The 17,006-nt window shown below is 31.9% G+C and overlaps 2 protein-coding genes across 2 annotated transcripts in view; both read left to right on the top strand.

Moving 5' to 3' along the window:
• Positions 1 to 1,986: 1,986 nt before the first annotated feature.
• On the top strand, positions 1,987 to 8,252 carry LOC137628384 (uncharacterized). Its single transcript, XM_068359535.1, has 4 exons — positions 1,987 to 2,560; positions 3,249 to 3,363; positions 4,063 to 4,126; positions 7,642 to 8,252. Exons 1-4 carry the CDS (start codon positions 2,553 to 2,555, stop codon positions 7,947 to 7,949), a joined length of 495 nt encoding a protein of 164 aa, XP_068215636.1. The 5' UTR covers positions 1,987 to 2,552; the 3' UTR covers positions 7,950 to 8,252.
• Positions 8,253 to 16,277: 8,025 nt separating this feature from the next.
• LOC137628757 (PR domain zinc finger protein 15-like) overlaps positions 16,278 to 17,006 on the top strand; it is a 97,201-nt gene continuing 96,472 nt past the window's right edge. Inside the window, exon 1 of the mRNA XM_068359947.1 lies at positions 16,278 to 16,396. The gene's annotated coding sequence lies outside the window, so the exon portion shown is untranslated. The remainder of the gene's footprint in view (positions 16,397 to 17,006) is intronic.

Raw genomic sequence — 17,006 nt, 5'->3', positions numbered from 1 at the left:
TTAATAGTTGTTACAGACAAAAATCATCATATATACTGTACAGTATTGTGAATTAATAATTTAAAAATATGAATCATGTGTTACGGATAAAACTTGTCATATATACTGTACTGTGACTTGATAATTCAAAAATATGAAAGTATCATGTGTTACAGATAAAATTTGTCATATGTACTGTATTTTGAATTATTAATTTAAAAATATGAAAGTATCATGTATTACGGATAAAATTTGTCATATATACTCTACTGTGAATTAGTAATTTTAAAAATATGAAAGAATCATGTGTTACTGACAAGAATTATCATATATACAGTATATATACAGTACATGTACACATTGTTAATTAATAATTTAAAAATATGAAAATATCATATGTGACGGACAAGAATTATCATACATACAGTATATATACATGTGCACATATACATTGTGAATTAATAATTTAAAAATATGAAACTATCATGTGTTACTAACAAGAATTATCATATATACAGCATATATACATGTACATGCATACATTAATTGCTTCCTTAATAACACTTTTACCATACGTAATGAAGACATAATAACAACAAAACACAGAGGAAAGTGAAAGTCCTTTTCACCTATGGACGGACTTCACAGCCGTCAGGATCTACAGGTGAAAATTGCATAAAGAGGAAAAAGGTGTGGCGAAGAAAAATGAACGTAACCACAGTGTAAAATGCTAATTCGACTCTCTCTCTCTCTCTCTCTCTCTCTCTCTCTCTCTCTCTCTCTCTCTCTCTCTCTCTCTCTCTATATATATATATATATATATATATATATATATATATATATATATATATACATACATACAGTATATATATAATATATATATATATATTAAACTTATGATAAATCATCATCATTATCATCTCCTCCTACGCCTATTGACGCAAAGGGCCTCGGTTAGATTTCGCCACTCGTCTCTATCTTGAGCTTTTAAATCAATACGTCTCCATTCAGCCTCTCCTACTTCGCGCTTCATAGTCCTCAGCCTTGTAGGCCTGGGTCTTCCAACTCTTCTTTAATGAATTAGCTCGATTCTTGTTCTTGAGGGCAATAGGATGCCCATAGTTAAATTAAATGGGGGATAAGCCTTAGGCTTCAATATCAGGAAAGAGTAGGTTTTCTTATTAAATGATAATGAATCTAGATTTAAAAAATAATGGAAAAGGATATAACAGTGAATTATGTTAAGAAGAATGAAATCACAAGTATGAACTTGAAAGAATAACATGAATTACAAAGTATTACAAGATTTTTTTTTTATCTTTTATTATGAAATACACATTTAAAATCTTATAATTTATAACATCTATACATCATAGTATATTTACATAAATAATTTTTTATTTTAATATGGAATTTTTACTATTTATCAAAATATGTTTTTAAATAAGATATATCTAGTATTTCAATTAGCAAACCCGGTTTTTAGGGACTTTATTTTTACATAACTGCAGCCATGTCTTATCAGATGTACAGTAACTAGGAAAGGTATAATTAAAGTTTTGATTCTGTCTAATACTTATTATTCAAACAGAATTTTATACGTCCATGACTGGTTACTTGTAACTTATTGTATAAAATTTATTTTGATATTCTTATATTCTTAAAATTCTATTGCAATATAACATCTACTCTACTGATAATTAATTGTTCTAGAGGAAAACTAAATTAGTGTGTGTATATATATAATGTGATAGAATATAAATTTCTTTATGCATATAAATATATATATATATATATATATATATATACATATGTATATATATATATATATATATATATATATATATATATACACATGTATATGTATATATATATATATATACATATGTATATGTATATATATATTTATATATTTGTGTATATATATATATATATATATATATATATATATATATATATATATATATATATATATATATATATACATACTCGCCTTTTCAGGTGCATCAGCTCCTTGGACGATCGAGTATTCGACCTTTTGGAAACATCAAACTCTCCGAGTTCTCAAAGGAATCCTAGAACTACCTTGCCACCAGCTTTTGGAGCCCTTGGAAGAACTTTTAGCATTCTTGGAAAATACCTGGAATCGGCTAGCTCTCAGCATCCTTGGCAGGCTCCTGAGAACGCCTTGCTTTCAGGTCCTCAGAAGAATCCAGGAGGGACCTTAGCAACCGTTACAAGATCCCTTGAAGTCCCTTCGAAGTATTTTTGGCATTCCAGATAAATTCCTTGAATCATCTAGCTCTCAACATCCTTGGAAGGCTCTTGAGAACGCCCTACTTTCGAGTCCTCAGAAGAATTCAGGATTGACCTTGGCGATCGTTGTGAGATCCTTGGAAGCTCCGTGTGCTTTCAGGGTCCTTGAGAGACTCCGAGCTATTTTTCTCATGTTGGCAGACTAGAAGAGGAACTTTGGGTTGTCCTCGGTTTTGGCAGTCATGCAGTTAATGACATCATGACGCTAAATAAGACTCTGTTATTTTAACTAAGACTTGGATATCCCTTTTCACGGGATGGACTGGTGAGTTGCAGTTTATCTAGTCATCCGTATTTTGCAAATAATGAGATATTAATTGTTATAAGATATATGTATACATACACACACACACACACACACACACATATATATATATATATATATATATATATATATATATACACTGTATATATATACATACATACATATAAATACATGTATATACATATGTATACATGCATACACATATATATATATATATATATATATATATATATGCATATATACATACATGTATACATATATATGCATATATATATATATATACATATATATATATATATATATATATATATATATATATATATATATATATATATACACACATATGTGTGTGTGTGTGTATTGTATCCCTTTTAAGTGGGGCTACCTCAACGTGGTGAAAGGGTTTGTGTAATGCCATTATCAGCAAAGCTGTACTAGTCAGGGCCACCATACTAGGTTGGTTAGCTGTGAGCGATCAGATAAAAATCTCCCATCATCACCAATCCGCACTGTCCAGCATGGTGATGAAAACTAACCCAAATATATGAATCGCCATATCTGAGGCCTTTGTCCTGCATTGGACTAGAAACGGACGTATTTGTTGTTATATGTTGTTTTTGTTGTTGTTGTATATATCTCTTGAATTAATTATTCCATTTATATAATAAAAGGGAATTTATAATTGAAGGAGGACCATGTCACTACTCAGATGGTGGCTGCTGACAGTGTTCCTCCTATTCAGCGATCTAAGCGCAAACGGGCCCCGTCCGGTCGAGTCTTTCACGTTAGAGAACTATTTCAAGGTGAGACGAAGTAAATAACTTTTTTGTTATTAGCCTTGTTCTCTTTATTTATTTTTTTCATAACTTTTCTCCATTATATTTATTTATTCTATTTTTTTCTATTTTTTTTTCATTACTTTCCTTTATTATACTATTTAAATTCGTTTTTTTCTGATAAATATTATTTTTGTACATTTTGAAACCTATTGATAATGGTAATTTACATTAAATGAATTAAGAAAAATCGAAAATTTAAATTACTTGTAGTTAAATAGACGCAATTTTCGACCATTTAGAAAAACAACGTAGGATCTTTTTCTTTAATATGTTCAACATTATCGCCACCTTTACTGGCCTAAGTTTACACACACCATTACCCAACTCTCTCTCTCTCTCTCTCTCTCTCTCTCTCTCTCTCTCTCTCTCTCTCTCTCTCTCTCTCTCTCTCTCTACTTCTTTCTGGACTGTCTTTTTATCAGCTAATTTATCGAGACTACCTATCTATCTACCCTTTCATCGAGTTGTCTCCCTTTGTACAATTATCAGTCTCCAAAGTCGAAAAAGAATTGTCATATTTTCATGAAATAATTTCCATATTTTGACATTTTAAATATTTTGCTTCATACAATTTTATGTTAATTTAATTGTGAAACTAAATTCGCTTAATTGCTTTTCGGCTTATGCATTTTTTTCTATAGTGCAATTATCTTTTTGTTGCAGATCCTAGCAATGGCTGCCAGGAAACGCGATATGTGGAGGAAAATATTATATGGTAACGATGTAGGTAAGAATCAACACCAAAACCATGCTTATTACATATGCAGTATATATTTACTAAACATTAGTATCTGTATTATATACTTAAATCTATATAGAATACGCATATGGGCTTTTCCCTTTGGCTCTATTAAGTCATCCCACAAATTTTGAATGCATTCGGTACAGTAGTCCTCAAGGTATGAGGAACCAATCCCTTATATGGTTTGTATTATAGGAAGCCATTAGTCCAGTTGGCGCCATTGTTTTGTGTCACATTAGTTCCTAAAGTTTTGCTGCCTTTTATTATTATTATTATTATTATTATTATTAAATGCTAACCTACAACCCTAGTTGGAAAAGCAGGATGCTATAAGCCCAAGTGCTCCAACAGGGAAAATAACCCAGTGAGGAAAGGAAATAAAGAAAAATAAGATATTCTAAGTATAGTAACAAATTAAAATAAATATTTCCTATAAAAACTATAAAAACTATGTAGGATGTAAATCTTTGTTTTAACTGTAATTCTTTAAAGGGAAAAATTAATTGTTGATGAACGAAAAGGATATAATATATAAGGGTATGATTCATAATGAAGGGTAAGAGTTTAATGTGTATTGAAGTCAAAGGGTACTAAATAATGAAGGGAAATGTATAATATATATTGAAGGATTGTTATAAAGTATAATGAATGGTAAGAATAAATGTATAATGACTGTGTATCATTAGTGGTGCCCAAAGTAATTTTAAAATTTCAGTGATAGTTTGGAAAATGACTCAACCTGAAAATAAGTAAATTTATTTATTGAATTAATCCTTGACTTTTAAGTCGACCAGTGAATTCAACACAATTCTTTAATTCATAAAATTCACTCTAGCCCTCGGTCTTTTGTTGTGTCGATGAATTCAATTGAAACTTTAAAAATTCAATTCCAATGACTGAATTTGGTCGTTGGTCTGGAAGTTATTCGGTGAATTCAACTCTAACCTTCAAGACCTGAATTAACCTGAATTTTCTTAGTGAATTTGACTTTTGACTTTCAAGCCCACGAGTGTATTAAATTCAAACCATGTAAATATCGTTCATTGAATTTGGCCTTGAAATCTTCAATTGAATTCAATCTGAATCTTCAGTACCTAAATTCGCCTATTGGATTTAAAGGTCGACCTCTAAGCTGATGCATGTCAAAAAAAAAAAAAAAAAAAAAAAAAAAAAAACCTAAATGACAATCAAGAATAAATCTATTTCCTTATTGACTCAGTTACCTGCTTGAAGAAAAAGGGAATCTTATATTGCGTCATTCACAATGAAAATCATAAAGTTTTACAAGAGGAAAACAGCTTCAAGCTCTTCATGATGAAAAAAAAATCTAAAATAAGTAATCTCAATACAATTAATTATCGTACAGCTGGAACTGGGCAAAGTAAACAAACCTTAGAATGTGTGAAGACTTCCCAGTCATCCATTTGCCCAAGGCGGCCTCTTACTTAAACGTGTGTAGGTTATAAGACGCGTTGGCAACTCACGCTCTTCCTCTTTCAATTCTTTCAAGGGTTTCTGGTAATGAAACATTTTCTCTTTTTCGACATGAAGTCTCTTAAATCATCCATACAGCGATATAATCTTCAGCAGAGGTTCCCAACCTTTTAGTTCTTCGTACCCTTTAGGCATTTCTATAGATTCCTCTGTGCCCCTAAACTTGATGAATGAAAAAATAGAAAAAATGAAATTGATATTGTATTAGTTCTTCTTACCCCGTGGGCATATTTATAAGTTCTTTTGTACCCCTAAAATTGACGATGAAGAAACAATAAAATTGATATTGATATAATTTTATTATTGTCATATTGAAAATTACTTCATGTTCGTATATTGCGCAGTACTGCCTATTCTCTTATATCCGATGTACCCCTTGAACAGTAAAAAACAAATGTACCACGGGGGGTACATGTACCCCTTGTTGGGAATATCTGTTCTATAGGGATGATTATCACATTACACGCACATGTTTTAATAATGGTAATCAAATGTTCAATTTATAAGATTCATTATTCATTATTCCTCACCGGGCTATTTTCCCCGTTGGGGCCTCTGGGCTTATAGCATCCTGTTTTTCCAACTAGGGTTGTAGCTTAATAATAATAATAATAATAATAAATAATAATAATAATAATAAAAATAATAATAATATGTTAAGTACCACTTTCATTGCAATAACTTTCCCGCAAATTCCCGACTAAAAAAAAAAAAAAAAAAAAAAAGTTATTTTCAATTATTGAGATTTCTTTAACTTTCGGCGAGTCATTTCGTCTACATAATTATCGTAATTATTATTATTATTATTATTATTATTATTATTATTATTATTATTATTATTATTATTATTATTATTATTATTATTATTATACGTTTCAGAAGTAGTAGCAGCAGTCGTGTAATAGTAACAATAGTAGCAAGTGCAAATTCATGAGAGCAGTAATTGAAATAGATTAAGTTAATAAGTTTAAGATTTTGACAAGTTGAGCTTTCAGCAGATTCCTTGAGTCTTACATGTTCAAATTTTGCTGTGTGCGTGTGTGTATGCGTGTGACACCATTGAGGCTGCAATCGTAATATCATTTGTTTTAACACCATTTTTTTCTATTTAATTTGTTTTTAAAAAGTTTATTTTAATAGATTTATTTTAAGTTTCTGATATTTGATTTAAGTAACACTGTTTTTTTTTTTTAATTTTTCGATATTTAAAAGTTTCTTTTAGTGCAGTTATTTTAAGTTTTTATTATTTGTTTTAAGTAAAACTTCTTTTTTAATTTTCCGTTTTTAAAAAGTTTCTTTTAATGCAGTTATTTCAAGTTTGTATTATTTGTTTTATGTAACACTGCTTTTTTTATTTTTTTGTTTTTAAAAAGTTTCTTTTACTTTATTTATTTTAAGTTTCTATTATTTGTTTTAAGTGCCACTTCTTTTTTAATGTTTCGTTTTTTTAAATTTCTTTTAAAGCAGTTATTTTAAGTTTCTATTATTTGCTTTAAGTAACACTGATTTTTTTTTAATTCTTTGTTTTTTAAAAGTTTCTTTTAATGCAGTTATTTTAACAGCTTCTATTATTTGGTTCAAGTAACACTACCTTTTTAATTTTTGTTTTTTAAAAGTTTCTTTTAATGCAATTATTTTAAATTTCTATTATTTGTTTTATGTAACACTGCTTTTTTGTTTTTTCGTTTTTTTAAAGTTTCTTTTAATGCAGGTATTTTAAGTTTCTATTATTTGTTTTATGTAACACTGCTTTTTTGTTTTTTCGTTTTTTTAAATTTTCTTTCAATGTAGTTATTTTAACATAATTTGCATTATTTGTTTTAACACCACTTTTTTAATTTCATTTTGAAAGGTTTCTTTTCATACAGTCTTCTTAACATAGTTTGTATTAACCAAATTTATTTTTATCTTATTTCCAATAATAAAATTTGCATATCGTCATATCTTATAAAGCCAATAAAATTCTCAGAACACCCCTGCTCTCTCTATCTCTCCCCACCCAACAGGCTTCGACGCCTCCCCCTGGCTCTTCAAGGACCGCGTCCTGCCTCCGTACGTGCCCATCATCAAGACCTTCCCGAAGTACCCCGTGGAAGGGCATTACCGGGACGAGAGAGCCCACACTCCGCCCCAGTTCACCTTCCCCCAGTTCTACTCGAACCTCCAACTTTCGCATCGCCTGCCCCCGCCGCCCAAACCCCACTACCGATCAAATTACGCCCGTTCGTGGCGTGGGCGGAATCCTCACAGCGTTGTGGGCGGCCAGTTGAGGAGACCGAATAAGAGGAAGGTTTATCGAAGGGGAAGAAGCTGATAAAAATAAGATAAAAAGATAATAGGACGTATCAGGTGACGCTGTGTACATAGTGTGTGCGCACGTATTGCAATGGTGTCTCTTTTATGTTTTGCTTATATACTTTTGTATATAAATGCATTTACATCATTATAGAGCATCTGTGTGCATATTGGGAGTGTTGTGTTCGATCATATTCATTATCATCTAATAAACATACTGTATATACATTAAAACAAATAATGCGATGAGAACAGTGTTGTATGTTTACAAACAATATGGTTAATCTCGACTAAATATCTGTGAACGTGAAGAGTCTCCAGAGTGTGTCAATATATATATATATATATATATATATATATATATATATATATATATATATATGTATATATCTTCCAATGTATATGTATATATATATATATATATACAGTATGTGTATATATATGTATCACATCAGTATATATATATATATATATATATATATATATATATATATATATATATATATATATATACATGTATTTGTATATATATATATATATAAATATATACATATATATATAAATATATATATATATAAATATATATATATATATATATGTATATATATATATACAGTATATATATATACAGTATATATATATACAGTATATATATATATATATATATATATATATATATATATATATATATATATATATATATATATATATATACTGTATATATGTGTGTATATACAGTCATATGTGTATATCATGTGTGCATACCAGTCACTTATGAAATTATTCAATTGCTACAAACACGATGATTATGTTTTACCAACTGCAGAAGTTTCAATCACAAAAGAGACTCATGTCTCTCTTACCAAAGTTTGTACATCGTTTGCCAAAATCCCAAAAATGCATTGTGGAGAGACTTATCATTATGGCATGAGTTCATTTCGAAATCCAACCTCATGCTGGAATATCTCAGGTGAAAATACGAAGTGTGGTTTGTAAATAAAGAAATTTTACAGATTATTTTTTTTTAAATTCATTATCCAGAGAGTCGTGAAAATATTTATGACGTAAGTAAGCCCAAGAAGAGAAGGAATGAATAGGAGAATAAAATGGAAATCATAATTAAAGTTGTGTAAATGAATTTTAACATTAAGAAATCATATGATAAGGAGGAGATATTTACCTCTTGTATATATATATATATATATATATATATATATATATATATATATATATATATATATATATATATATATATATATATATATATATATGTATATATGTATGTATATATATATATATATATATATATATATATATATATATATGCATTTGTATATGTATATGTATACGTATATGTATATATATAAACATATATATATATATATATATATATAAATAAATATATGTGTGTGTATATATATATATATATATATATACATATATATATATATATATATATATATATATATATATATATATATATATATATATATATTTACAATGTGAAGGTAAGACAACTGGTATTTAGAAATACTTACTAAATATTATTATTCACCTTCGTTTATAGAATGGCGTCACAATGTTATGGTCATAGACTTCAGTCCTAGTATTTTTAGAGAGCTGAAAAGGCTTATTTTTAGAGTTCTCTTGCTTGAGGGTACTCTCGGTCACATTATTCTATCTTGTTTCTCTTCATCTTATTTTGTTAAAGTATTTATAGTTTATATAGGAAATATTTATTTTGATGTTGTTATCTGTCCTTGAAATATTTTATTTTACCTTTTTTCCTTCCCTCACTGGGCTATTTTCCCAGTTGGGGCCCCTGGGCTTATAGCATCCTGCTTTTCCAACTAGAGTTGTAGCTTAGCAATTACTAATAATAATAATAATAATAATAATAATAATACATTCCTTAGTGAAAAAACACACCTGTTTTTAATATTCATTACTTATCAGTAATCAATATTGTAAAGATAAAAAGTGGGTCTAGTTACACTTAAGAAAATAGTGAGGATAGAAATAATACGAATTTGATTTTTATAATTATATTTTGGTTTGAATCTACAGTCTATAGCAAGCGCATTTCATCTCTGAATTCATGAATATATTTCAGAAAACCAGAAAGGAATATCCATAATTATAATTAAATAAAGCAAAGTAACAACATAAATTACCATATATGAACTATATCTAAATAAAAATATTGTAAATTTAACACTGCTTTGTGCTTTGAAAACAAAATATCACAGACTTTATTGTAAAACTGTTTTCTTAAACACAAAATCTTACAGATTTGAGGAGGATCTGTCCTCCATAAAAAGCTAAATATCATAGCAATAAAACACAAAATCTCACAGATTTGAGAAGGATCTGTCCTCCATAAAAAGCTAAATATCATAGCAATAAAACACAAAATCTCACAGATTTGAGGAGGATCTGTCCTCCATAAAAAGCTAAATATCATAGCAATAAAACACAAAATCTCACAGATTTGAGGAGGATCTGTCCTCCATAAAAAGCTAAATATCATAGCAATAAAACACAAAATCACAGATTTGAGGAGGATCTGTCCTCCATAAAAAGCTAAATATCATAGCACCCATCACTAGTAACCAACTAAAGAAAAGTAAAGACCTTTCCGAACAATTAATGATAACAAAGGCACCCCTTTGATAACGCTATTGATGAAAGCACAGCGTATTTCTCAAGCAGGACAAGCAACATGGTCGAATACGCACTCGCCCGAAGCCCCTCTCGTAAAGCAAGCGTCGCAAGGAGCGGTCACGATTTCCGTCACTCTGGTGTATGCTGGCGTAGTTGTCGTCGGCTGAGGAACCACTTTCGTAGGTGATCTCGTCTTCAGGCCATCTTGGAGTTTTGGTACTGGATCAATCCCCAGGCCTGGAGTTGGGGACACGGTTGAAGTGTAACCAGTCGTCTGAGGTCCTGCAGTGCCTGTACAGACACACGGTAATGTTTTGGTGACTGTGACGGTGGTCGCAGAATGGGCGTCGAGGGTAGTTGTCCTCAGTACAGGAGGGCGCTTCAAGTTGTCCCCCTTCGCGGCCAACAGCAGAGTCGCCAGACAGAGAAAGTGTAGCTGCATCTTGGCTTTTGGATGTCCAGGACTTCACCGAGGCTCGAAACGGCAAATCACCGCCCTTTTATCTACGCCAAGGGAAGCATCAAGGTTACCTTCAGGGTGGGCGGGCGAAGATGGTGGGGTTACCAGAAGCGAAAAGTTTTAGGAATAAATTTCTATGTATTTGAAAAGGGTCATTTGCCTCCATCTCTTTCAAGTACTCTGGCGTATTTTGAACTCAAAATTGGGAAAGTTTTAGCCCATATTTCCTTTGACAATACTCAAAGTATTCTAAATAATTTCGGTTATTCTCGAACCTGGAATCTTGCCTTTGTTGACCCAAGACGCGACCACGTCATGGACAAATTTTCTTTTTTTTGTGTTGGCAAAGACAATGACGAAGGGCATTCTTGCCAGAAGTAACATTCTAATTTGAAAGTCAAATAAGATTAGAATTTAAATTTACTTAGAATAACGGTACAGAAGAATATAAAAGATTGATTTACACAAAAGAAAAAAGCCTTAATGTCTCCACTGGAGGTCGCCAAATAGCTCCTGGAATTGTAAGAGAATGAGAATCGCATTTGGGACTTTTAACTTCAACTAATGCAATGGTTTCCGAGAAGCATTCGTCACAGGCTGGTATTCCAGACTTCTATCACGTAAGGACTGGTGCATCACTGTACACACACAGACTTGAAATACCATTTACCGGAAATAGATTCATTGCATTTTTTGAGGCACAAGGACGATGAAAGGATAAAGGGTAATTCCGTGGTCTTTGATAGAATTCATTTCAAATTTCCCAATCTCTATTGTAAATATATTATATATATATATAATATATATATATATATATATATATATATATATATATATATATATATATATATATATATATATATATATAATGTATATGTATATATATATATATATATATATATATATATATATATATATATATAATATACTGTATATGTATATATATATATTTATTATACACACATTCATACATGATTGTATATTTACTTATATACTGTATAGACAGATAGATAGATAGATAGATAATTATTAATTTGGTAGAATAAATAACAGGTAGTAATAGATCTGAATAGAATATACACTTGTCCAGAATAATGCACACACACAAACAAACACACACATGCACACATATATATATATATATATATATATATATATATATATATATATATATATATATATAGATAATTATTTATTTAATAAAATAAATAAGAGGTAACGATGAATCTGAATTGAATCTACACTTATTCAGAGTATTACATAATCCTGCAAAATAAAAGCTTTTGTATAATGTTTCCTTCGGTTTCAATTGTTGCATCTGGAGATGCGATTGGAGCAAGCAGGAAACTGTTTACTCGTGTATTCCCTATTTTCATCTCTTAAAATGACACACTTTAACTTTCAATCTGCCACAGTTCGTACTTCTGTTTTTGTCCACATGTCTTAAGTCATAATTTTTAGTGTCTGGATGTTGATAGATATTCTAGGTTGGTATCTGATGTTAACACATATTAAAATCTCTCTCTCTCTCTCTCTCTCTCTCTCTCTCTCTCTCTCTCTCTCTCTCTCTCTCTCTCTCTCTCATCCCAATAGCTTTTAATACCGTAATTGTTTTCTTTTTTATGCTAAGTTGAATTAGTATTAAACATTGAAGCTGTAGGAAATGTACTTAACATGATTTTAAATAGAAAAGTACTTGGACTTTTAAAAGCAAAGGATGATCAGCGAGGAGATGAATAGGAGAAAGTCCGAAGGCCAAGCTTGCTCGCTCTCTCTCTCTCTCTCTCTCTCTCTCTCTCTCTCTCTCTCTCTCTCTCTCTCTCTCTCTCTCTCTCTCTCTCTCTCACACACACACACACAAAACATTGTGTCAATTCAAAAGGGAGAGAATTGTCTGAAGGTCCGTTTTTTTTTTATCGAAATGTTAAGGAAATTTGCAAAGTTTCTTGCATGAACATGGCGTACGAAAAACCTCCAAGTCGAGTTTCAGCAAATTTATTTCTCCGCTCTAGAATTCAGTTCTTGCCTCTGTTTCCCCCGACCTAATTTATTTCTCCGCTCCAGAATTCAGTTCTTGCCTCTGTTTTCCCCCGACCTTTACTATCTTCAACCATATCGCATCCTTGTGGTGTAATTACATATCACCACCATTATCATCCGGGTTTGATTTTGGACCCTTTCCTTAGGTCCATCAGACGAACCCATCTCTAATCTTTAGTAATCGTGTCGACACGAGAATAGTTACAGATGGCTTCATACTGTTGGAACCTAGATACATGTCTACTTTAGGCTCCACAGTCTTTAAGTATGCGGCCCCGAAACTATATAATAAGCTCCCACGAAACATTCGAATGATTGAAGACATTAAGGCTTTCAAGAGGAAACTGAAGACTCTTATTTCATGAGTCTTTTGACAGTGACGATTTAACAGTAAATGAACAATACGCGATATGAAACTTTAAATACTCTGAACGAACAAGGTAAAACGACAGTGGAGGTCCTGTAGAGAGTGGGGTAACGGGGTTTCCCTGCTGTATGGGACCGGAAAAGCAGCCATCAAAGTAAGTAATTGAAGTTTCCTTGATTAGATACTTGGAAAGTTAGGAGGTTGCCGATCCTTTGACCTTCCTTTAAAACTTTCTTTGGGGGATGAACAGTGAACTCTAAAACCTACCACTAGGTAAAATGAGCACTTGGGTTCCAAAGTTTGGTTAAGCCCACGGAGAGGAGAAATGCTATTATGCTAATGTAAACCCTAGGACTGACCATCCAGCAAAGACAGTAATTGATGACTTTTTTTGCCTCTCAACCGTCTATCGACGTCTTGGAGAATTCTCGCTATTTTTAAGCCATCATGTGTATTGTTTTATCAAGGATAATGGAATGCAGATAAACAGAAATAGAAACGACACATAAAGAGAGAGGGAGAAAGTTTGTTTTTGCTAAATAATAGGTGTCTTCTCCTATCAATTCTGATACGTTGAATACATGACTGTGACTTGAAGGAAAACAAATGAAATTAAAAAGTTCATTCATATGCATTGTATCTGTTGTTTTGTAGTTAGTTTACAGTAAGCAGAACTATCATTAACCTTTATTGGTAAAATATATGTATTATTTCGTAATATAAGAAAAGGTCTCCGAGAAAAGCATCATTCAAAGTTGGTGTTCGGAAAAAAAACTGAAGAGAAATATAAGGTATTAGCAATTTAATAGATGTTACTTTATTTTCGATATGTCAGAACCCTGGGTTACATTCATCCAACCTATTCCACTATTGTAATGTCGAAGTCTCCATCCTTATGTCCAATTCAAAGGACAGTTACATTGCCCTATCAAGTAGGACAATGCCCTAGAGATTAACCATATACTCACAGGATCAGCGTCCAGGCCCCCTCTCCATTCAAGCTAGGACCAAGGAGGGCCAGGCAATGGCTGCTGATGACTGAGCAGATAGAACTAAAGGCTCCCCCAAACCCTCTATCCTTATCTCACAAGGGTAGTGAGGTTGGATCGACCGAAGGAACTAACGAGTTTGAGCCGGACTCGAACTCCAGTCTGGCGTTCACCAGTCAGGGACGTTACCACATCGGCGTCCCGAGGAATAGAATATATTTAAAAAGTGGTAATGCTATTTTCACTTTTTAGTAGGTGTCTATATTAGTACACAAGTGCATGTTCGATTTCTTTCTCCCCCCCCCCCCCGATAGATACAGAATTTATATTCTGAAATCTGTTTTCAAGGGATACGAATAAAATGAACAGGGAAAGTGGAAGTGTACGTACCAGTTTTCATGTACATATACCAAACTTTTAGCTATTAGTATTAACAAAATAATGCCTTAACATTTTGTCAAAACTGATAACAAGGCATTACCTCAACTAATCTTAAGATAGAATGAGATAAAATTAAAACTTGAAGATTTACATCAAGACTGGTTTATGGTCTCAGAAATAAGCTCAATCACAATACTAAGTATAAAGCTCAGACGGTTTGAGCCTATTTATTAATGGATAGAGTGGCCGCAAACATATTTTGCGGAGTGAACAGTTATGAAGCACCAGGAACCAGTGAACCTTACGATGTGCCGTCCTATTGTAGGGTCTTCGAGCTGCACCCACATTCTTTATCTCATTCTTTATAATACTTCCTTACAATAGGCTTTTTAAGGTAGGGCATATACTATAACAGTGACAGAACTTCGTAGGTCATATTAAAAAAAAGTAGGCCCCATACTATAATGGTGCCACTCCATCTTATTTTACTTTAAGTGTTGCTTTTCTGGTCCTTTACTGCAGAGAAATTCTTCTCTCTACATGACCTTTAGTAATTAATTTTATCATATATATTCCAAGGCATTCAACATTTCACACGGCATATCATTCGTTTATTGTCAATTCCACATTATCGAAGCACTTAAAAAAAAAAAAGTCTTCAATTTCTTCTTGCTGTCAAACTACCGAATTATTATTATTATTATTATTATTATTATTATTACTATCCAAGCTACAACCCTAGTTGGAAAAGCAAGATGCTATAAGCCCAGGGGCTCCAACAGGGAAAAATAGCTCTACTTCAAGTTACAACTTATGAGTTTCCCTGAGTTGCACCTCAATCCTGCCAATAAGGATATAGATAAAGTCATGCATGGGCTTCGATAATGTGGACCTGGCAGTAAACGAGCAATATGCGGTGGGAAATACTGAATGCCGTAGAATGTATACGATAAAATGAATGCGAAGGTCCTGTAGAGAGAGGGGTTACCCTGCTGTATGGGACCAGAAAAGCAACCCTTAAACTATAACTAATTATGCTATATATTCCTAGGTATTTTGAGTATCACGACGTATTCTGCTGTACTTAGAAAATAGAAAAGCCTTCATTTTCTTCTTGAAAGCCATCTATTAGGAGAAGGGTCTCCCCGACTTCATAACTGGAACACATGGCTCAAATTCCTTAAATTTGGGAATAATATGGAAGGGTCTCTTAGAGGGATGAAACAAGATTCCCGAAGAAGGGAAAGAATATATGACTTCGAAGCCAGAGTTCTGAATGTATGTATGAAGTTTGGTGGGTGAAGAATGGGGAGTAGTAAACTACATCTGATTGGTCGTTGAGGCAATTACTGAACTGACGGGTGTAGCTTTAGGTAGAATGGCAAAGACAGTGCTGTCACAGTCTCATTTTGTAGGTACATCCTGTGAAACGCACAGTGAAGGAATTACTTTAGGTAATTGTGATTGATGCGTAAATATACATTTAATTCATGGCCATTGGTAAGAGTACGCATTTATCGACGTCGTGTGGTGCCTGTAGAGGATTTCCACCTGATGATAATGAGGTAAATGGTGAAATGGTGATCTATTGAATTATTTATAATAGACGATGTCTTGTTCGTGCGATCAAACGAGCGGTCAACTGATTGAAAATAACACTGATTTGAAGATACCTTTGGTACTGTAGTGATTTTAGCTTAGGTTTTATTCTAGCAGTGTCTTGCAGATATGAAAAGATGAGTGAATAAATGGATCGGGATATATTATCAATGGTAATCATGTCATTATGCTATAATGGCTTGAAAAGAGGGTAGTTATCCAATACACTGGCGGATTTAATGAAATGTTTTATTTCTCAATTAAATATTACCCGTCCTGTAATTATGTAATAGAAGGTTATATATTTCGTTATCCCTGGGAAGAATCCTAATAATACTGTTAACATTAACATTGCCCAAAACCTATATTCATTACATTTCGACACTTCTTGCCGAATCACTTTATGTAACCATTGTCGTAAACAAACTGTTTTTACCTTTAAATTTTTATCTTTAATTTCAAAGATTCTCGTGGCATTAAAATCCGGATGTCATGGGAAATCATCATCGAAATGATCAATCTGTGCTTTCATTGTTACACGACTTTTTTTTTTTTTTTTTTTTTTTTTTTTTTTTT

This window comes from Palaemon carinicauda, chromosome 36, assembly GCF_036898095.1.
Source record: "Palaemon carinicauda isolate YSFRI2023 chromosome 36, ASM3689809v2, whole genome shotgun sequence".
NCBI classification, from domain to species: domain Eukaryota; kingdom Metazoa; phylum Arthropoda; class Malacostraca; order Decapoda; family Palaemonidae; genus Palaemon; species Palaemon carinicauda.
This window is presented reverse-complemented; position numbering and strand designations above follow the sequence as displayed.